Source organism: Ciconia boyciana, chromosome 24, assembly GCF_034638445.1.
Source record: "Ciconia boyciana chromosome 24, ASM3463844v1, whole genome shotgun sequence".
NCBI classification, from domain to species: domain Eukaryota; kingdom Metazoa; phylum Chordata; class Aves; order Ciconiiformes; family Ciconiidae; genus Ciconia; species Ciconia boyciana.
Genome location: NC_132957.1, coordinates 3,041,937 through 3,062,216, shown reverse-complemented (window position 1 = coordinate 3,062,216; position 20,280 = coordinate 3,041,937). Strand labels below are relative to the sequence as shown.

The following is a 20,280-nucleotide window of genomic DNA, read 5'->3' as shown; positions in this document are numbered from 1 at the left end:
CTCGGTGCCACCAACATGGCTCTGCTCACATTCACATCCGTGTCTTGGTGTTGTTCTGTCCCCCGGTGCTGCCATCTGTGACCATGGGGGCTGCCACAGCCAAAGGCAATGGAGGGGGTTTCGGGGGGGGGACAGACAGACCTCATATCTGCCTTTAAATCCCCCCCCGACCCAGGGTGATGTCCCAAGGAGGGGCTCACACAAGTGCAGGGCTTAACCAGCCCCTCCTGGGGTGCGGTGACACGTCCCTGTGTCCCCGTCCACCTGCCCCAGCGTCAGGGTCCGGGTTGCTCCCCGCGTCTCCCCGCGTCTCCCCAGCCCAAGGATGGGGCTGAGCCCCCGGCCCCGCACCGGGCAGCAGCACCCATCTCACCCCATCTTCCCCCCCGCCTCCCGCTTCCCGGCAGTTGGGCAAGAGGCACGCAGGGCTTTTTTTTTGGGGGGGTTTATTTGGGTTTTGTTTACGGAGGGCTGGAGCATGAAATCAGCCCTGCGAAAAAAAAATAACCCTCTCCCCAGGGCAGAGTTACGGCAACAGCAGCCTCAACGCGGGGTCAGGGCATCCTCCCTCCGCCACGGCACAAACAGGACTCAAGGACGCAGCGTCTGGTTGAGCTGGGAACATCTTTATTTTACATGTACAAAAGCTTCGGATCTTTGCAAAAGAGCACAGACAGACAGACAAAGATGCTGCCCAGCACAAGGCAGGATGCTGCCACGGTTCAGTCCCTCCCTGGCCAAGATAGGAGAGAACACACCATTTTTACTCTGTTTTTAACCCAAAAGCTGGTGCCCAGCCCTACTGCCTCCCCTGGAGCAGAGGGACCTGGCTCCAGCAGCTGCCTCCGGCCGGAGAGAAAATGATGGTGGGGAACGGGGCTCGGAGAAGCCCCCGTGTCCAAGGCAGAGCCCAGCACAGGCGCCGGAAAATCAAGCAGAAAGCAGCCCGCTTTGGCCGTCCCGCTCCCCTTGCCAGGGCCCAGCAGGGACACCCATGGGTGCCTGGTCCTGGCTCGTAGGGTGGGCCAGGGCCAGAGGGAAGGGGGGACCCCTGGGGACGTTTTCCAGTCCCGGCCCTGGGCAGGGGGATGCTCCTGCCCTCCCCTCGTCACAGTCAGCGATGCCTCAAGAAACAGACACTAGGGCTCCTTGTGTTTTTCATTAAAAAACCCTTTATATTCATTTCATGTCGGTTGAAATCACAAGAAATTAGGTAGGAGGGAAAACCAAAACAAAAAAAACAACCAAAAAAAATCAAAACAAAAAAAAAAAGAGGGGACAAATACAGACAACCAGCACAGCCCCCGCCACGGTCGGTGCTTTTGCGGGGCCGGGGGCACAGGACAAGACCTAGGACATCAGCTACTGTGTGACTTAGTGAAGTAACTCAAGCAGGGGACGAGGCAGAGGCCGGTCTCCCTTCGCAGACCCTCCGCCTCCTCCTCCTCCGGGCGGGAGCCGCTTCCTCAGCTCTCCTCCACGTCATCCACAGCCTCTGACTCCCCGCGAGCCCTCTCCCGCTCCGGCCCGGCTCGCTCGACCTTGGGATAGTCCTGCACGCTGCTGGGGGAGAGCACAGGCATCTCAGCGAGCGTCTTCCCTGCCCGTCTGCCTGCCCCTCTCCTGCGCCCCAGGCTCCTTCCCAAGCCGGGAAAAGCCCGACACAACCCACGAGACCCCCCCAAATCATCCCTGCAAGAGCCCAGCTGGGACGTGCATCAGATCCAGGGCAGCTCCCAAGCCCCCAGCTCTGCCCCCCGCACGCTCACTTGTTGTGGGTCTCCTCGGCGGATGCCTCCGGCTCTCCGGCTCCCGGCCCCTGGCTTTTGTCCTTCTCCTCTGTGCCCTCCGCTTTTTGGGACAGGGATTCACCATTCACAGGACCCGACAAGTCTAAAGGGAAGAGAGAGGCTCAGACACTCGGGTCCCCACGGCGGACCCCGTCCACCCTGACCCACGAGGGGCTAAGCAAGCCGAGCACCCACGGCCACAGGTTGTCCCCATCCAGGCAAGGGACACCCAGCTGAGGCCGAGGGGACCCCAGGTCTGGCCTGACCCTGACAGCTATGGGAAGGGCCCCAAAGACTCCATCCCCCAAGCCCAGAGGCAGGCATCAGAGCAGATTTTCCCCATCAGCTCCTCTGGGAAGGCTCTTGCAGCACCACCAGGACATCCCCAGGCAGGGACCTGGCTGCGAGGGTGGAAGATCCCAGTCACCAGCTGCCTGTGCAAGAGCCTGAGCCAGCGTCCAAGGGCGTCTCCGCATTCCTTCATCTCCCTGGTGCCTTGGACCAGCTCTCAAGCTGGCAGCGAGGAGCCGTCCTGGCCCAAAAATCAGCCCAGAGGCACCCAAAGGCAGGGCGTGGGCATCGAGGTTTGCCCTCTGTTCTCACTGCCATGGGCGTTCAATATTCATTCCTTTCCCACTCTTGGCACTGCAGCAAACAAGGGACTGGAGGTGCCACACGTGGCTGCCGATCCCCTCCACCACCGAGGCCAGGAGCCACCCCTGTTCATGTCCCCAGTCCCCAGTGGGACGTACTGTGTCCCTGTTCGTGTCCCCGGTTCCCAGCGGGATATGCTGTGCCCTGAGAAGAACCCCGGGATCGCTACGTGCCTGGACAGAGCAGGGAACTGCCCTGAGACACGCAGGGAGCCTTACCAGCATTCGTCTCCTCTTCCCCCTTCTCATTCCGTGTCTCCCCTCCCGACAGCTTCTCCTGGCCCTTCTCTGCCTCCCCCTTGTCCTTCTCAGGCCCGGCTTTGTTGGCTTTCTGGATCGCCTCCATCTTTGGTCCCAGGACGCGCGACTTCAACCGGGTGTAGACTTCGGCAGCTTTCTCCATCACGTCCTTGTTTGCTTTATAGCGACGGATCTGAACCAGAAAGATGGAGGAGGGACGCCCTTAGAGCTGGGGTGACCCAAGCATGCTCCTCGCTCCCTCCAGGCAGGGACTCAGCCCTCTGCCCTACCTTTTTCAGCGTAGCCACCACGTCGGTGTGTTTCTGGAGGATGTGAGAGGTGACCTGGAGCGTGCCCAGCTCCTCTAGCGCATTCAGACACCGCTTGATGTCCTGCAAGGATGGCACCAAGATCAGAAGCTGCCTGGAAGTCTCCCTGTGGGCACCTGGGGCAGCACTGTGTGGAGCACAGTCCCCTGATGCCACCCAGCACCCAGAAAGGGAAGAGAAGGCTCAGGCTGAGCACCCCCAGGTATCGCAGCTGGGCAAGGCTCACGCGGTGGCCGAGGGCATGACGAGCAGGGACCTCCCAGGCCAGGCCAACCGCTCTCGGGCACTCACCGGGTTATCCACCTTCAGGGCAAACTTGATCTCACTGTGAAGTTTCTGAAGTTTCTCTTCGACTGTGGGCTCTGGAGCAGCAAGAGAGACAGGCCAAGGCATCAGGCCACTGGAGGAGAGCACGGCACTGCCCGGAGCCCGGGACCTCTCCCCCAGCAAGGGTTTGGTTTCCTCCTGCATCTCCAAGGTCAAACACAGCCCCAGGGGCCTCTCTGACGAGGATGTGTCGGGGTGTGCCAAGATCAGGAGGGGACGTATATAGATAGGGAAGCTCGCTGTCTCTGCACACCCTGTAAATACTTTCCTACACGATGCCGGGACCACAGCAGTGCTGGGAAGGGCCCTGTGGGAAAGATCCCTCCCCTTCCTCGGGACAGGGAACCAACCCTGGATCCCTTCTCTCCCTCTCCTCTCCTCTGTGACAGCAAGCAATGACTCTCTCACCCTTTTTCTTCTCCATCCTCCTTTCGGGGATCAGGTCAGATTTCTTACGGCCTCGTTCCACTTTCAAAGGTCTGTGGGAGGCAAAGGAAAGAGATAAGATTATTCAGGCGAAACCACCTGCTCGCTGCTGGGCTAACAAGAAGGGTGATGGCACACATCGGCGCATCCCCCCGGGCCTGCCCAACGGTGGAAGCCAGGCAGCAGAGCCCTGCCACGCTCCACCCACGCTTTCACACACATCTCCCGGCTCGCAGGCAGACAGGAGCCCTGAGGCAGCAGCTCCCCCATGCCCCAGCTTCCCGGGACTGCAGAAAGGCAAGAGCCCCAAAGCCATACCCCAAGGATCTTCCCCTGCGAGACGGAAAACACCAGGGAAGCTCAGCCTGGTGCCCCCCCAACACCTCCTCCAGCCCCTTCAGCTCTAGGAGACAAGAGGGGAGGAAACAGCCCGGCCCCTCCACGGGCGCTGCTGGCCCAGGGGCAGCTCCACGGGGAGCCCCATCCCCAGCCCGGGGTGTCAGCCGGGGAGGGCTGGGCAGCAGCGGAGGAACGGCCCTGTCCCCAGAGGAAGAAAGCGCCGATGCGGGGAGGGAAGATGCTGACTTGTTCCGTGCTTTCTCCTCTGCTCGGCCCCTCTTCTCCTTCTGATTCGGTTTCCTTGACAACTCCGAGGGCTGCTTCTTCGCCGGCTTCTTTACCTTGGAGGAGAGAACAATGCAGGCGAGAGCGGCAGAGCCCTCCCCGCTGTGGGAGGGAGACAGTGCCACGGCCCCGGCTGGGCACGATCCAGCACCCATCACACCACTGCCGCAAGTCGGTTTGGGTGCAGGGACAGCCCCCGTACGGGATCAAAAAGGACTTGGGTTGGAGCACAGGGGTGTGCTGCTCCAAAAGTAAATATCCTGGTACCTAAAGTGGCCCACCCAGCCTGCAGTACCCGACTGGCAGGCCCACGCGTCCTTCCGGACCTCAAGATCTTCGGGTTGCTTTCCTGGCTCCCCCTCCCCAGGCTACAAAGGCGACCTTGCCTCTGCCCACGGGCAGCGTGGTTCCTATGAGCCGTCTGCAACCCTTCCCTGGGCTTCAGCCGAATCCGGCTGATGCTCCTCCAGGCTCCAGGGAGGGCAGTGGAGCAAATCCGATGACTGTGGTGGGAGGGAGAGCATCATGGCGATGCGAGACCCACAGCTGGATGGGACGTCCTGGGCCAGAAGAGCTCCCATTTACAAGGCACGGATGTGCCTAGGGACACAACCCCTCCCAGTGCTCCGTGGGCCATCCCAGCGTAACGCAAGACTGAGACAGCAAGTCCCTGCCTCTCCTGGAGGTCCCTGCTGGCCTGACCCGAGAGGACGGGCTGTCTGTTTGTCCCCAGCTCCCCACGGCTCTGCACTCACCTCTTTCTCCAGCTCCAGTTCAGAGTCCGAGGAGGACGGGGCCTTGGCCCGACCTTTCCGGCCCTTTTTGGCCACTTCATCCTCTGCACTGCTGTCTGAGTCCGAGTGCATCTCCTCGCCCTTCTCTGCTTTCTCCTTCCTCTTCTCTTTCTCCTCCTTCTCCTGCTCCCGGAGTCGACGGATCTCTTCCTCCTGCTCCCTCTTCCTCTTCTCCTCCAGCTCCCGCCGTCGTTCTTCATCTCGCCTCTTCCACTCGCTGATGCGGTCCACGTCGCTATCGCTATCACTGCAAAGGACAGAGCGCGCTTGGACCCCTGGTGCGGAGGGAAGGTGGGTGACCCTCCAGCCCAGCCCCGAGGGTGACAGTGTCCCAGCTGATCTCACCTGTCGCTGCTGGAGCTGGTTGGGACACGCTCGGGCTTCGGTTTCCTGCCACGGGGCTTGGGAGGGGGTTTCTCAGCTGCAAGACAACGGGGAGATGTTCAGCAGGAGCCCTGGTTGTCCCTCTGTTAAAACAGCCCCAAATCGGGGGGGGGCAGAGGGCTCTTCAGGTACGGGCTGGAAGGTGTCCACAACAGAAGAGGACCCCAGAGCCTCAGGAGCCCCCAGTCTCACACGCTCTCCAGTCCCTGGAGGAGGCCAGCAGTGGCCCAGCAGTGGTGGAAAAAGCCTCCTTGGCATTACCTGGCTTCCTGCCCCGCGGAGCCTTCTTCACAGACACATCCGAGTCTGAATCGGAGTTGGAGTCCGACTTGGTCATGTCCACAGTCGCGTTTCCCATTTCTGAATCCGAGTCCACTTTGGAGTCTGAGTCAGAGCCGGACTCCACTTTCTGCAGGCATAGAATGGGGTTGGACCGGGGAGGCGGCAGTGGCTCAGCAGCGTACCCCAAAACACAGCAGCACGGGGCACAACCGGGTCACTGAGGCATCAGCGAGGTCCCTCCTAGCGCCGAACCTACACCCAGCCCACGGCAGAGCCCTGCCACCCACCGGCCCCCCTCCAGGCAGCACAGACCCCAGACCCTTCTCCAGCTTCCCTCCCGCTGCACTGCAGACCAGGGGTCTTTTACCTTCTTCTTCCTCCCCCCTGCCGGCATCCTCCGGGGAGCCCTGGCCACTGGCTTCTTCTCGGGAGTGAAGTCCTGGACGAAAACACAGATATGAAGAAATGGGGAACGGTCTCATGATGGTTTCAGAAGCCAGTCAGGTTCCCCCAAGCCACTGCCCCCTAGACGGCGATGCTCTTCCTCCAGCCCTTTCCCCACCGCCCTGCCAGCCTCCATACAAGCATATCCCAAAACCCTCTCACCTGATCACTGTTTTTTTCCGACTCAGAAGACGTTTCCGAGTTCTCCTCTTCTGTCAGGGAGGGGCTGCCCTGATCCAGGTCACTGGAGGATTTCCGAGGCCGTTTTGCCACCGGCATCTAATATCCGAGAAGTGACAACGTGAGAGAAGCCCACTCCCCCTCCACCCACAACAGGAAGCCAACGCCTGCTGGGAAGGGGCTTTGCCCAACTCTTCCCAACTGGCCCTGCAAGAGCGGCCACATGCACTCAGAAGAGATCTGCAGCTCCAGTCTCTCCTCCTGGCTGCAAACCACACCAGGACTGGGCTGTCCCACCATCTCACAGACCACATGAGACAGCTGCGAGACCCCCAAACATGCACCGAACCCCATTTCCCACCGGAGAATCCAGAGGGAGTTGATTTCTTCACCACCTCCGGCCATGGCGGGTTTGACATGCTGCATGGTGGACGAAAGCTCAGTGGTGGACCCAATGACCGTATCAATGTCCTCCTGACCAGGACACCCTCCCGTCCCCGCTGCGTGGAACCGCCTCAGCCCACACTCACCTTCATAGCCAGCGATTTTCGCTTGAGCCCGCTGTGGTCGCTGCCTCGATCCGAGTCCTCATCGCTTTCCATTTTCTCCGTGGCGACTGCAGCCATGGCAGCGTCTTCCTCATCGTCACCTGCATCGCTTCCCCCCATCGGGTCGTTCTCGGGAACGTCGCTGTCAGAGGAGCTCGCAGGCTAAAGACAGCGGAGATGAGAGTTGCGTTATCGCCCCGAGGGGCCTGTGGCATATCGGGGGGAGAGGAGAAGGGGCACAAAAGGGTGACAAGCGATGGACAGCAGCGCTGAGCAGAGAGGTGTGCGTGCAGGGGAGCATGCGGCAGCCTCCCCTCCCGGCACAGAACCCTTCGGCGTGGCTCTGGGGCAGGGGGACAAGGTGACCAGCCCTTCAGTGAGGACACTCAGTTGACCCCCTTCTAATTCCCCTGCACCCCCTTCCCAAGGCCCCTCACGCACCACCCCGAGACCACCAGCAACACCTTCCCTCTGGATCCCCCAGCTCGGCTTCCACCCGCTGCTGCCACCTCGCTCTCCTCTCCCCACCATCCTCACGCTCTGCCAAAGACCCCCGGAGAAGCCCAGACCTGCCAGCCCCTCCTGGGCGAGCGGACCCCAGCCCTCCTCTGCCCTAACGGCGCCAGACAAGCAGGGCTGGGTGGCTCAGTTCAGCCTCTCCTCCGGCGTCAGGGAGCAGCCGTTCTCCTCTGGTGGGCTGGCCACCAGCCCTCGACTCGGGTCAGACCTCTTCCTTCTCAGATGGCTTCACCCCACAGCACATCACACACCTTCCCCACGGGAAAGGTCCGCACAAGAAGTCCAGCGTGGCAGCCACCACTCTTCCCAGTTGGGATTTCCCGTGTCCTGCTCCCTCACTCCCACGTAGGGAAGGTCTCCTGGCTTCTCACCAGCCCATCATGAGGTTCCTCACGCAAGGACATCGCACCCAAGGGCTTTCCTAGAGCTGGGATTCTTCCAATGATGGAGCCTTCCTGCTGGAAAGCCTCTCCTCATACTTGACTGTTCCTGGCACCTCCTTCATTTAGGTCACAAAACCAAAAAAGACCTCTACTTCAGTCTCTTCTTCTGCTCCTCCAGGCATTTTGGCCACAAAACGCAGCTGGTGTTGGTGAACCCTCAGCCTTGCTGGGGCCGTTGGCATTGCCTCCGTCCCTCAATCACAGCAGGCTCTTCACCAACAGGTTTCTTACCCCTGCTGGGAGTTCACGGTGGAGTCCCTGGACAAAGCGGGTGCTGTCTCCCTCACCATCACCAACCTCCCGCCCAACAAGCTCAAGTTGTTCTCCAGGTTTTCAAGCATCTCCGTGGTCTCACCTTACCCTATGTCTGCGGTCTGGGGTCCAACCATCTCCCACAGCTACTCAAACCACATCCTCTCTCCTGCACTGGCAGCAGCACAGCCGGGGGGCTCATTCCCTGAGCCTGCCTACCTCTAGACCACCTTGTCCTTGTAGCTCACCTTAAAAACCTTCCTCTGCCTCTTCAGACCAACTGCCTATGAAGCTGCTTTGGACGCCTTCATTGAAGATCGCTATACAATAAATTGTATCACACAATTATGGTTACAAAATGCCCACGCAAGCAATTTCAGCAAAGAGCCGTCTCCCGGCCTGCTCTGAAGCCCGCTGAAGGAACAGCCCAGCGGCTTTTGGCTCAGGACCTCAGAAATGGATGAAGAGGGGGACTGCCCAACACCACACACGCAGGTCCGGGAGCCGGGGACGAGCAAGCCTCAGGTTCTCACTCCGACAACGAAATCCTCCGTGGTTTTGGACAAGCGGCACAAAGCACATCCCCGGTTCCACCTTGAAGATGGGGTAAAGGCATCTTCCTCCAGAGGAGGAGGAGGAGGAGGAGGAGGAGGGCTGACTCCCTCAGGAAGGGAGAGGGCAGGGAAGGGAAGCTACTTCAACCCCGAGAAAGCCGATCTGCGAGCTGGAAGCGCACAGGCACCGTAGCAATGAGAAGCAGAAAAAGGAGGAGAGCGACTCGGAGGAAAGGAGGCGGCGGTGCCGGCAGCCCACGTCCTCGCTGCCCCCCCGCCACGCGAGGCCCGCACTCACCGGAGGGGCACTGTAACTGGCGTGAGGGTTGTTCTGGATTTCCCACAATCCCTCGTTGAAGCCTTTTCTCTTGTTTGGTTTCCCATATTTGTCTTTATATTTTTCGTAAGGGAAGAGATCTTTAGGGCCTAAGAAGGCGCTGGAGAGAAACAAAGCAGAGGTGAGCCCGGAGCAGAGGCAGCGGGGCAAAAGCCCAGAGAGGGGAGCGAGGCAGCGCTTACGTCTCGTGGGTGCCGAAGAAGAAGATGGGGTACTTGTTCGGTGGGGGTTTCACAGCGCCGTCCGCGATGTCATCGATCTGAAAGGAAACCCAAAGCAGGAGGTGGTCAGAGAGAGTGGCTTGAGCACGTCCTCTGGGAGGCACGTCAGCCCCGGCTAGCAGTGTCGGCCTCCGGCACCCGCACCCGCTTGGAGGCAAGCACGGCAAGAAAGCACCCGGACGGGGACCTTGCTACGCACAAGAGTCCCACTGCGGCATCGGGGCCCGGCGGGATCTCTAGAAGAGTAACAGAAGGGATCCGGCACGGATGCTCTACGGCTAGAGCTCGGCGCGAGGTCGTCTCTCCGCTGCCGGGCTCAACGCCCAGGGAAACGCGGGCCTTGTGCTACTCCCCAGAGATCCATCGCACGAGCCGCCTCGGGGGGGGACGCCCGAGGGAAGCCCCCTCCAGCCCAGGGTGGGGGGCGATTGCTCCAACGGGGCAGCCTGAGGGTCCTTCCTGGCTGGAGACCGGCCGCAGGAAAAGCCCCGCTGCCAGCAGAACGCGTGGGCCACCCCGTCTTCTTCCCACGCGCGGCTCCAGCGCCCGTCTGTCTGCTCCACGTGGTCTGGGCTGCGGGCAGAGCCGCAGGCGGGAGCCTTGGGGTGTGCAGGGGCTGCCCCGCGTGCTGGGGAGGTCTTCGGGGCAGGGGGGAGCCTTCCCCAAAAGAGCAAGCGAGCTAAAGCAGGAGGGGTTGCAGACGCTGGCAGCGCGAGGGCTCTCCTGGAACGACCGAGTCCTCTCGGCGCCAGGCCAGCCACGACAGCGCGGGGACGGCATCCTAGATCTCACGGCGTGGTGCAGCCAAGCATCGTTGTCTCCGGCACCCTGAGCCTCCCCGGTACCTGCCAGCCCCGATCCCACATGGTTTCCACCTGCCAGTCTCTTGCCATCGGACACCTTCAAGCAGATGAACCTGCCTCGCCCTCAGCTGCCGCCGGGGACCACCGCAGACCCCCATCCGAGCCCCCGAGCCGCCTCGCACTCCCCGGTGAGCACATCCTACACCGGTCCCCGCTCTGCCCGCTCCTCCGGGTCTCCTCCAGGCACCACCACAGCACAACGCTGTCACCTGGCCGGCGGGACCAGTTGTCCCCCGCCACGCACGCTCCATCGCCCCATCTGCACCCCTCAAACTGCACCGGCACCCTCCGATCCCGCACCTCGCAAGCACTCAGCCACAGCCCTCCGCACATGCCACACCCAGGGGCTGTCCCCAGTGTGTGTGTCCCCGTCCCCACCAAGGGACACAGCCCCGGACCCCGGCTCTGTCCCCCACCTCTCCCCAAACTCAGGCCTCCTGCCTCTGTCCCGAATGGGGGACAGAGAGTGGGTGACATCCAGGCTGGGAAGGGGAATGGGGGTCTCCGGAGGGGCAGGGCCCTGCTGGGCAGTGGGAGGATGAGGATGAGGATGGAGGGCAGGGGGCAGGACTCCTCTGGGGTGCTGGGGCAGGGGGTGGGCTGTGAGGGACACCCCCAGGGGGTCGGGGTGCCTGGAGCACCAGGGTCCCAGGGTGCAGCAGGGGAGGGGGGTGGCAGGGGTCACCCCAGCAGGAGAGAGGGTCCCCAGGCCAGGGGTCTTGGTGGGTGAAGCAGGGCTGAGGCCCTGCGCGGTTACCCCGAGGGGGTCAGGGTGTCCCCTGGGTGCAGGTCCAAAGGCTCAGGGTGCCACTGGGACAGAAGAGAGGGGTCCCCCCGCACGGGGTTGTCAAACATGCTCCTGGTGAGGGGTCCCCCAGGTCTCCCCCACCCTTTGGCAGATACAGGCACCAGTGTGGGACACCCCCCCCTCTCCCTCAGTGTGGGTGCCAGTATGGGACCCCCAGCCTGGCACAGAATCTCCTCCCAGTACAGGTGCCAGCATGGGACCCCAATTCCAGTCCTGGACCCCCATCCTGGTCTGGGTTTCTCCATCCTGGTACAGGTGCCAACGTGACACCCACCTCCCAGGATCAAACCCCAGTGCCGGTATGGGTGCTGGTGTGGGACCCCCACCCCAGTGCAGGACCCAATCCCAGTACTGGGCTCCCACCCCAGCGTGGGTGCCCGCAGGGGATCTCCATCCCAGTACTAGGTCCTCATCCCAGTACAGGGGCTGACATGGGGTCACCCATTCCAGTACAGGACGCCCCATTCCCGTAGCGGGTCTCCATCCCAGTATGGATGCTGGAATGGGATCACCCATCCCGGTATGGGACACCCCGTCCTGGTACCGGGTCCGCATCCCGGTACAGGTGCCGGTACGAGAGCTCCCATCCCAGTATGGGATGTCTTAATCCAGTAGGGGTGCTGGGATGGGACTCCCCATCCCAGTACGGGTGCTGGTACAGGTCCCTCATGCCAGTACCGGGTCCGCATCCCAGGACAGATACCGGTATGGGTCCCCCGTGCCGGTACGGGACACCCCATGCCGGTACGGGGTCCCCATCCCGGAATGGGTGCCGTTACGGGATCTCCATCCCAGTATGGGTGCTGGTACAAGTCCCTCATGCCGCTACCGGGCCCCCGTCCCGGGACAGGTGCTGGTACCAGGTCCCCCATCCCGGGACAGGACACCCCATGCCGGTACCGGGTCCCCATCCCGGTACGAGTACCGTTATGGGATCTGCATCCCGGTACGGGCCCCTCATCCCGGCACAGGCGCCGGTATGTGTCCCCATCCCGGTACCGGCCCCTCATCCCGATACGGGTGCCGGTACGGGGATCTCCATCCCCGTACGGGATCTCCGGCCCGGCCCGGGCCGCGTCCCCCCGCCCCGCTGCGTCCCCCCGCCGGCGCGGTCCCGCGGTCTCACCCGGGCCGGCCAGTGCGGGTACCCCTTCATCTTGGCGAAGACGAGGTCTCCGGGCTTGAAGCTGTGCGGCATGGCGGCCGCGGGGCGGGGCGGCGGCGGCGGAGGCCCAGGCCGCGGGCAGCACCGGGCAGCGGGGCGGGGACGGCCCGGGCCGCAGGATGTCCCGCCCCCGCCCGCGGCGCCAGCTCCCGTTGGCTCGGCGCCGCGTCGCTCCGTCGTCTCGTCCAATAGGAGCGAGGCGAGGGCACGGCGAGATAACGGGATTGGGCCGCGCCGACAGAGGCGCCGAGGAGGGGTGCGCTGGGGGGCGTGGCCAGAGGGGCGGGGGGGGAGGCCGGGGCCGTGGGGGCCGGGTTCGGGGTTCGGGGCTGGGCGGGAACAAGGCTGTGCGGTGGGGGCCAGGGGCTGGGGGTCAGGGCTACAGGGTGTGGGACTGGGCTATAGAGAGGGGGCCAGGGCTGTGGGGTGTGGGCCAGCGCTGTGGGGTATGGGTCAGGGCTATAGGGTGGGGGCCAGGGCTATAGGGTGTGGGACAGTGCTATAGGGTGTGGGACAGTGCTGTGGGGTGTGGGCCAGGGCTATAGGGTGTGGGACAGAGCTTTGGGGTATGGGTCAGGGCTATAGGGTGTGGGACAGAGCTGTGGGGTATGGGTCAGGGCTATAGGGTGTGGGCCAGCACTGTGGGGTGGGGGCCAGGGCTATAGGGTGTGGGACAGTGCTGTGGGGTGTGGGACAGTGCTGTGGGGTGTGGGCCAGGGCTATAGGGTGTGGGACAGTGCTGTGGGGTATGGGTCAGGGCTATAGGGTGTGGGACAGTGCTGTGGGGTGTGGGCCGGGGCTATAGGGTGTGGGACAGAGCTGTGGGGTATGGGTCAGGGCTATAGGGTGTGGGCCAGGGCTATAGGGTGTGGGACAGAGCTGTGGGGTGAGGGGTGAGGGCCAGGGCTATAGGGAGGGGGGTGGGGGCCGGGGCTGGGCCGGGCTGAGCAGCCAGGTGAGCGGCTGCAGGGACAGGGAGGCCGGGCCAGGCCCCGGGGCGAGGAGGGGGAGAAGGGGCCCTGGGGCAGGGGGGGACAGGGGGCACTCCGGGGGGTCTGCACCCGAGGGCGAGCCCCGACCCTGCCCCGTCCACCGCCACCACCTCGGCCCCCCAGCCCGGGGACGCGGCTCCGGCGCTGCGAGGGCTCGCGAACCCCCCCCCGCCGGAGCCGTGCCCCGGGGCCAAGGGGTGGTCCCGGTGCGACGGGGCCCGTCCGGTGTCCGGTTGGGGTGGGTGGGAAGTGTCCCCGGGACCAGGACAGGGCCACCAGCGAGAGCTGCTGGGCGAGGCGACGGGGGAGTCAGACCTGCTTCACCTACCTTGGGATTTAAAACTGGAACTCGGTCCAGCTAAGCCAGAGCAAATCGGTGTAAGGAGCCTGCCTGAAAGCTTGCTTGCTTTTTAAACCTGGTTTTAACCCAATCTGGTTTCTCTCTGAGGTCATGGAAATGCAAATGGTTCGCTGCCCGCGCCGGGCTCACAGCCTGGCATCGGAGCGGGTACGTGCGATGGGGTGGCAGCCGGAGCTCCCAGCACCCGGCAAGAGCCGGGGGGGACGAAACACAAACCACGCTCGGGGGAGAAATTATTTACAGGGCAATTATGGCCCTGGGGGAAGCCGAGCGGGGACGAACCGCAGGCGGTGTCTGGTGTGTGGCCGGCAGCCGCAGGGGATGCGCACGGCGAGGGGAAATTCCTCTGGGCTTTGCGGGAGGGAATTCGTGAAGTACGGGGTGTCGGGGAGCGGGCAGGTCCGGGGGGGGTCGTGTTTCTCCACGTCACCCTGACAGTGAGGGCTCGCTCCTGCTGGGCTGTGCCGTACACCGGGCTGTGCCGTATCCCCGCCGGGCCGGGCCGTACACCGGGCTGTGCCGTATCCCCACTGGGCTGTGCGTTGGCTTGCTGGCGGTGCAGAGCCCGTGGTGTGTGACCGGCGCTGGGACAGCAAAAACATCCCCGTGCAGGTCTCGGGGGACCGTGTGCTCTCCGCAGCATCTCCTGCGCCGCAGGCGCGGGGGTCCCGGCGGTGCCGTGGCGCGGTGCGAGTGCCCGCTGGCGATGCAGGCGTGGGTCCGGCCTCCATCCGTGCATTTCTGGCTCTCGGTGCCGCTGCGGTGGCCCAGGCGTCGGTCCCCATGCTGATGCTGGGCTGTCGGCCGAGTTGCCGCCACCGAAGGTGCGGTGCCAGGGTGCCATTTCCAGAGCTGCTGCCTGCCCGGGCGGACGCGCGACCCCCGTTTGGGATGGGCGTCCTCCCCGTGCTGCCAATGGCGCGCTCACCCCGAGGCGGGGACGAGGCGGCCGCTTCCTCGGCAGTGACTGTCCGGTGTCCCTGCGAGGAGGAGGAGGAGGAAGAGGAGGAGGAGGAGGAGTTGCGCTGTGGAAATAAACCTCATGAAACCATCCGGCCCCAAGTTTTGGGCCCGTCGGCCCGTCTCAAACCTGCTTTGTGGGGCGGGAAGCGAGGCCCCTGCCCATTCTGGGGGGGCTGGCAGGTGAGGGAGGGCCCCCTCCCCTACCTGTGGGCCCAGGCAGAGGTAAGAGAAAAAAAAATCCTCCCGTGTGTCAGCCGGCGGCTCCCTCAGCCCAGGCTGCACCTCGGGGCCGGGCGGGGTTTGCTCCGGTGCCGCGGAGGGCCCGTTTCGGGCTGGTTTGGTCAGGCTGGGGCTGCTGGTTCCTCCCGGGGGCACCGGGGGGGCTGTAGAGCAGGGGCTGTAGGCCTGGGGGAGCCTGGGGGCCGTGGGGCGGGGCCGTGGGGGGCCCGGGCCCGCCCTCACACGCAGCACCCCCCTTCCCCTCAGGACCTCCCTGGAGGACCGCGGCGATCATAGAGTGGCGGAAGCCTAGAGCGGTGCTTGGGCCAGTGTGATGGACACGCCCCTTCCGGTGGCCGCGCTGTGGGCGGGGCGGAAGCGCGGGCGGGGCGCGACGGTCCCGGTCCCGGTCCCGGTCCCACCCTGGCCCCGCCGCCATGCGCAAGTTCTTCCAGGAGATCAAGGCCGACCTGAAGTTCAAGACCGCGGGGCCCGGACAGAAGCTCTCGGAGCCGTCCCGGTAAGGGGTAGGGGGGGGACTCTCCGGTAACGGGGGGGAGGACGCCGCTCCCGGGCGGGCCGGGACGCTGCCGGCAGCGAGCGGGGCTGACTGGGCGCCCTCTGCCCCGCTGCCGGCGTCCGCGGGCCCCGCGGCTGCCCTGGGCCCGGTGCCAGCCGGTACCCTGGGGGGTACCGGGCCGAGGCTGCCCGGGGCCACCGGCCTGGGACCGACCTCGCCACCTGCGGGGACCAGTGGCCGATGCTCACCTCAGTGCCCAAGCCGTCCGTCCCGCGGGGGCCGACACTCCCCGGGCAGCGATGCTGCTGCACCGGGTCGGCCGGTTCCCGCTCCCCGGGGGCACCGGGGCGGTAATTGCCGTTACGTGTCCATGGCCACGTCCAGGCCGGCACGGTCGTGGAGCTGTCGTCGCCTCGGTGCGGTGGCGCGGGCACGAGCGGGGTCGCGGGGCCCATCTCCTCCCGAGCTCCGCTGCTCCGTCCTGCCCAGGGTCCCCAAGGAGAAGCCGAAAGCCGAATCGGTGCCGAAGCCTCGTCAGGGACCGACGGATGAAGCGCAGATGGCGGCGGCCGCAGCGCTGGCCCGGATGGAGCTGAAGCCCAAGGCCAAGGTGCCGTCCTCCCAGGAGGCCATCAAGAACCAGGGTAGGAGCTCGCTGGCGGACGCGGAGCGGCTGTGCCGGTGTGGGGATGGGGCAGCCGGACGGTGGGGCTGGCTGGGACGGTTACAGCTCCACACCAAGCCTGGAGAGGGAGGTCCCGGGTGCGCAACCACTCGGGTGCAGCTCTCGAGGATGGTGTAGGGCGCAGCTGGGTTCTGCGACTGCTTGAGTGTCGTAGAAATGGGGGTCGCGCTCGCCCGTGGACTCTCAGCCCAGGAGCTGAGCACCATGGAGCACCCGGGTAGGCGTTCGCTTCCCCAGGGCAGCGCTGTGTGGTCCGAAGCCCTCTGAAATCTGCTGACCCTCTGCCCTCTCCGCCGCTGTAACCCGGGTTTCTCTCTCATAGTGAGAAAAGAGCTGATGGCCGAGGCAGCTGCAAGCGAGAAAGAGCTCTCCACGGAGGAAAAGGTATGAGAGACGCTGCTGTTCCCTGATCAGCACCATTCGGTGCTGCCGTCCCTCTCCTGCGCAGATGTGCCAGGGTATTTAAAAACAAAAACCCCACAAAACCATCCTGCGTTCAGTTCGGTGCCTGGGTTTGTCTCCTTTAGGACGTCGTGTCCCCGGACAAGGAAGGGGCAGCTGCCCCCTCTGTTTCGGGGGTCTATTTCATTTGCCCGTTGACCGGTGCAGTTGTAAGGAAAGACAAGAAGGAAAAGCACATCAGAGAAGCCATCCAGTCGGTAAGCGCCACACCTGCCGCCTGCACGGCTTCCCTTCCGCCTGTTTTAACTCGGTTTGTGGCGTGTGTCCCCTCGAGCACTGCAGCAGTGACCTCTCCAACTCTCCGCCTTCTCCCTGTAAAATCTCCACCGTCTCCCAAAGGACAGCTCTGTTCTGCTCTAGATGTACAAATGCCTGTCCGAACACCCTCCCCTCAGCTTGCTGGAAATGCTGAGGCTGGGAACTCTGGCCCTGTGCTGGTTTTGGCTGGGACAGAGTTAGTTTTCCTCATGGCAGCTGGGATGGTGCTGGCTTTTGGATTTGTGATGAAAACAGTGTTGATTACACACTGGAAATGGCTAAACTGGGAAGCAGTGAATTAATTCCTTTGCTTGCACACACAGCTTTTGCTTTAGTTATTAAACTGGCTTCTTACCCCGAGTTCTTTTTTTCCCCCCCTGCTTTTACCCTTCTGATTCTCTCCCCCATCCCACTGCAGGGGGAATGAGCGTGGTGCTGAGCTAATGGTCAGGGTTAAAACACAACAGACCCACACACCCCTTCGTGCAGAGTAGTGTCAGCTCCCCCGTGACCAGCTTCTCTCCTTCTCCCCCAGTATTTCTCCATAGACCCAGTGGCTGCCTCGATCATGGAGATTCACACCTTTAATAAGGACCGGGAGAAAGTACGAGTGGGCGTGGAGACCATGGCCAAGTAAGTGGGCTGTGCTAGTAGGACTGAGGTCGGAGGTAACTTGTCCTTTCCCTGCAAGGCTAGCAGGCAGGTGGATTTTCTTGCTGTGCTCCAGGCAAAGTCTGAAGAAAAGCAAAGCCAAACAGTCTTAGCTGTTAGTTAAGAAACAAGGTCAACATCTCAGAGATGTTTTAAGAGTTGGTCCATGAGTCCAGGAGGTTTGGAAGCTGCTGGATCAGCCACCTCCATCTTCTGTCTGGCTCAGGCATGAAACACTGATGTATTTTATACTATCCTCAGTTTTTCAGCTCTTTTATCTGTGAGAAATACTGTGAGGTCTCTGTCTCTTCTTACACCTTGGGGTAGTGGGTCCTGAAGTGCCTGCTTTGATCCATGCAGTGCATTCCTCTTTCTGCAGATACTTGGATAATATCTATCTCCATCCAGAGGAGGAGAAGTACCGGAAAATCAAACTGCAGAACAAAGTGTTTCAGGTGAGGTCAAGACTCCTGCAGGCACTCTGCCTAGGAAAGTCCTTGCCTGGAGCAGACTACAGCTAAATTCTTTCCTTTTCTTCCAGGAAAGGATAAGCTGCCTGGAAGGGATACACAGATTTTTCCAGGCTATCGGGTTTGAGACAAAAACACTGCCTGTTCCAGGACAAGGCAAGAAATCTAAGTGTATTAAACTGGAGTCAGGAGTTTGAGTGGTAGTGGGACATCCCAGGGGAGGCTAGCGAGGCAGCTTTGGTTGTTGAGAACACTCCACAGGCTGCAACAAAGGCTGTTACTCCAAGGCTGTAACAGAAACAGCCGCTCACCCTGCCGTCTCCCTGTTAAGACATTACATTTTCTGGAGATCCTTGCCCTTATATTTCCTATGTTACTCACGTAGAGAACAAGAGACTCAAATTCTGTCCTTTTGGTTGTAGAGACCACAGAGGAGTACTACGTACTGAAGGAAGAAATGCTGACCAAGTTGGAAGACCTCAAGGACTACAAAGAGCAGCTTTTAAGCTCTGAGCCTGTGAGAGCCCAGCTGGATCGCCAGCTCTGTGTTTTTAAACCATCACCTGAAGCTGCTTGGTTTGAGCTACCAAATGACTTCTACAACCTCACTGCAGAAGAGATCAAACGAGAGCAACGGCTCCGGTGAGTAGGCTTAGAAGGAGGGCCCTGACTGCCCAGGGGGCATGTGATGCCAGCTAAGAGTCTTATACCTCTCCTTCATGCTAAAAATTGCTTTCCCTCTAAAGGACAGAAGCAGTGGAGAAGGCTTCGATGTTGAGGACAAGAGCCATGCGAGAGAAAGAAGAACAAAGGGAAATGCGGAAGTACAACTACACCCTGGTACGAGTCCGTTTTCCTGATGGATACATCCTCCAAGGTAAAAGACTTCTTACCCTTTCTTTGTATGCCCCCAAAAGCTTCTGAGAATACTTGTAGCGTAAGAGCTTGAATAATAAGCAGGCTTGAGGTGTGCTGAACGCAGCTGGTAGAATAAAACAACAAAAAACCAGAGTGGGGTAATGTTTCTCTAAGAACTCTTCCCATCTCCAAGCCCTCCACCTGCCTCACCTGCACAGGGTTGGGACTGTAAGCCAGGGTTGAGTGGAGAGGGAAGAATCTCAAGGAGCTGTTAATTAAAGTGTGCTCTTCCCAGGCTACTGCGAGCAAGCTGGACTCATTAGAGGAGTTTGTTATAGTAACCAGCATGAGGTTGCCTGTGTGGTGTCAGGCTATACAACAGTATAAATCCTCTTCAAATTTTGCAGTAGAACTCTGGAAATCATTTCAGGCTTTGTTACAGGCTGGCAGGGGCTTGCAACAATTGAAGTAATATTTTTCTTTGGGGATTCTGCTTTTATACTTCTCAGCTGAATCAGGCTGTTTCTGTATCACTGAAGTAGTTCATAAAGTTAGCATCAGTACGTTAGCCCCACGAAACCTACCACAAAAGGTTAGATTTGGTAAATGCCAGACTCTCTCTCAATCTCTCACCTTGTTTTCTCATGGCAGGGACTTTTTATGCACGAGAATCAGTATCTGCGCTCTACAACTTTGTGAGAGAAGCACTCAGAGATGACTGGCTGCCCTTTGAGCTGTTGGGACCCGGAGGTCTCAAACTGACTGATGAGAACTTGGCCTTCAATGAATGTGGGCTGGTGAGTAAAAGAAGATAGCTGGTACCTTCCACAGGGGTCTTCAGGTTGCTAGAGTCATCTACTGCTCGTAACTTGGAGAAGTTTGTGTCTTTTGCTCTCAGTGCTGCGAGAGTTGCGCTCTGGCCCCTTCTTTTTAAGCTCAAGCAAAGAAGTAACTGCTTGAAGGCTTCTAGCTCAAGGCTAAGAGGTCTGTCTGGAAGGAACTGCAAGGACCTACCTCCTGTAGCAAACGCAGGTTGCAGTAGTTGCCAGCATCTGTCGGAGGCTTAGCATCCCCACCGGGAAAAGAAGGAAGGCAGCAACGGAGGCAAGCACAGCTCTACCACTAGGCTACCAACAGAAAGGCCAAAGCTCCCCTAAGGAGCTTCTTGCAGAAATCCACACTTGTCCTTTTTAGTTGAAGTGCTCTTGCTAAGTTTTTCCAAGTCTGTGAACATACACAGCATGTTATGCGGTCAAAGTATAACATTGCTATAGCTTAATAACACAGCCTCTTCTGTTCCAGGTGCCCTCAGCCCTCCTGACTCTCGCCTGGGACGCAGCAGTCATGGCAGACATTCAGGCATCAGGAGAGGAGCAACCAGCAAGCCCCCTGAAACCAGAACTTCTCTCCAGAGTCCAGACACTGTCATGAAATAAAGTGGAGTGGATTCAGTGCTGGTGGTTTTAGACGGTTCCCTCATTTTCCCCATACAGACTGTTGGAGCTTCCAGCTGTGTGACCTCAGAAATGACTTTGATTTTAGCTCTGCAGAGTGGGAGTCTAGATTCTGCCATGTCACACCAACCTTGCGGTCACCTCCACAGCTCCAGTAGCCATACACTAAGGTGGTGTTGCCCAGTAAGACACTTAGAGGACTGC

General features: G+C 61.2%; 3 protein-coding genes across 8 annotated transcripts in view; 2 read left to right on the top strand and 1 right to left on the bottom strand.

Annotated features, from left to right (window-relative positions):
* Positions 1-605: 605 nt before the first annotated feature.
* On the bottom strand, positions 606-12,364 carry HDGFL2 (HDGF like 2). 4 transcript variants are annotated; one of them, XM_072845821.1, is made up of 16 exons: positions 12,145-12,362; positions 9,309-9,385; positions 9,088-9,226; positions 7,004-7,183; positions 6,456-6,572; positions 6,217-6,288; positions 5,829-5,976; positions 5,529-5,604; positions 5,145-5,430; positions 4,351-4,445; positions 3,748-3,818; positions 3,304-3,374; positions 2,974-3,075; positions 2,663-2,876; positions 1,770-1,893; positions 606-1,560 (listed from the first exon to the last, which is right to left on the bottom strand). In XM_072845821.1, the coding sequence occupies exons 1-16, from the start codon at positions 12,214-12,216 to the stop codon at positions 1,467-1,469; spliced, it is 1,938 nt and encodes a 645-aa protein (XP_072701922.1). In that variant the 5' UTR covers positions 12,217-12,362; the 3' UTR covers positions 606-1,466. The 4 variants fall into 4 exon arrangements, with proteins under 4 accessions (XP_072701922.1, XP_072701920.1, XP_072701924.1 ...); XM_072845819.1 differs by having other exon boundaries at positions 606-1,563; positions 12,145-12,356; XM_072845823.1 differs by lacking the exons at positions 9,088-9,226; positions 9,309-9,385 and having other exon boundaries at positions 12,145-12,364.
* Positions 12,365-13,430: 1,066 nt separating this feature from the next.
* On the top strand, positions 13,431-20,074 carry UBXN6 (UBX domain protein 6). Of its 2 annotated transcripts, none has more exons than XM_072845836.1 (12): positions 13,431-13,553; positions 14,986-15,238; positions 15,728-15,882; positions 16,246-16,307; positions 16,451-16,582; positions 17,179-17,276; positions 17,674-17,749; positions 17,836-17,920; positions 18,187-18,406; positions 18,511-18,641; positions 19,274-19,419; positions 19,925-20,074. In XM_072845836.1, the coding sequence occupies exons 2-12, from the start codon at positions 15,156-15,158 to the stop codon at positions 20,051-20,053; spliced, it is 1,317 nt and encodes a 438-aa protein (XP_072701937.1). In that variant the 5' UTR covers positions 13,431-13,553; positions 14,986-15,155; the 3' UTR covers positions 20,054-20,074. The 2 variants fall into 2 exon arrangements, with proteins under 2 accessions (XP_072701937.1, XP_072701938.1); XM_072845837.1 differs by lacking the exon at positions 13,431-13,553 and adding an exon at positions 14,516-14,721.
* The window catches only part of HNRNPM (heterogeneous nuclear ribonucleoprotein M), a 114,214-nt gene continuing 107,791 nt past the window's right edge, over positions 13,858-20,280 (top strand). Inside the window, exon 1 of one of the 2 annotated variants that reach the window (XM_072845827.1) lies at positions 13,858-13,863. The gene's annotated coding sequence lies outside the window, so the exon portion shown is untranslated. The remainder of the gene's footprint in view (positions 13,864-20,280) is intronic. The other variant, XM_072845825.1, reaches the window with a different exon arrangement.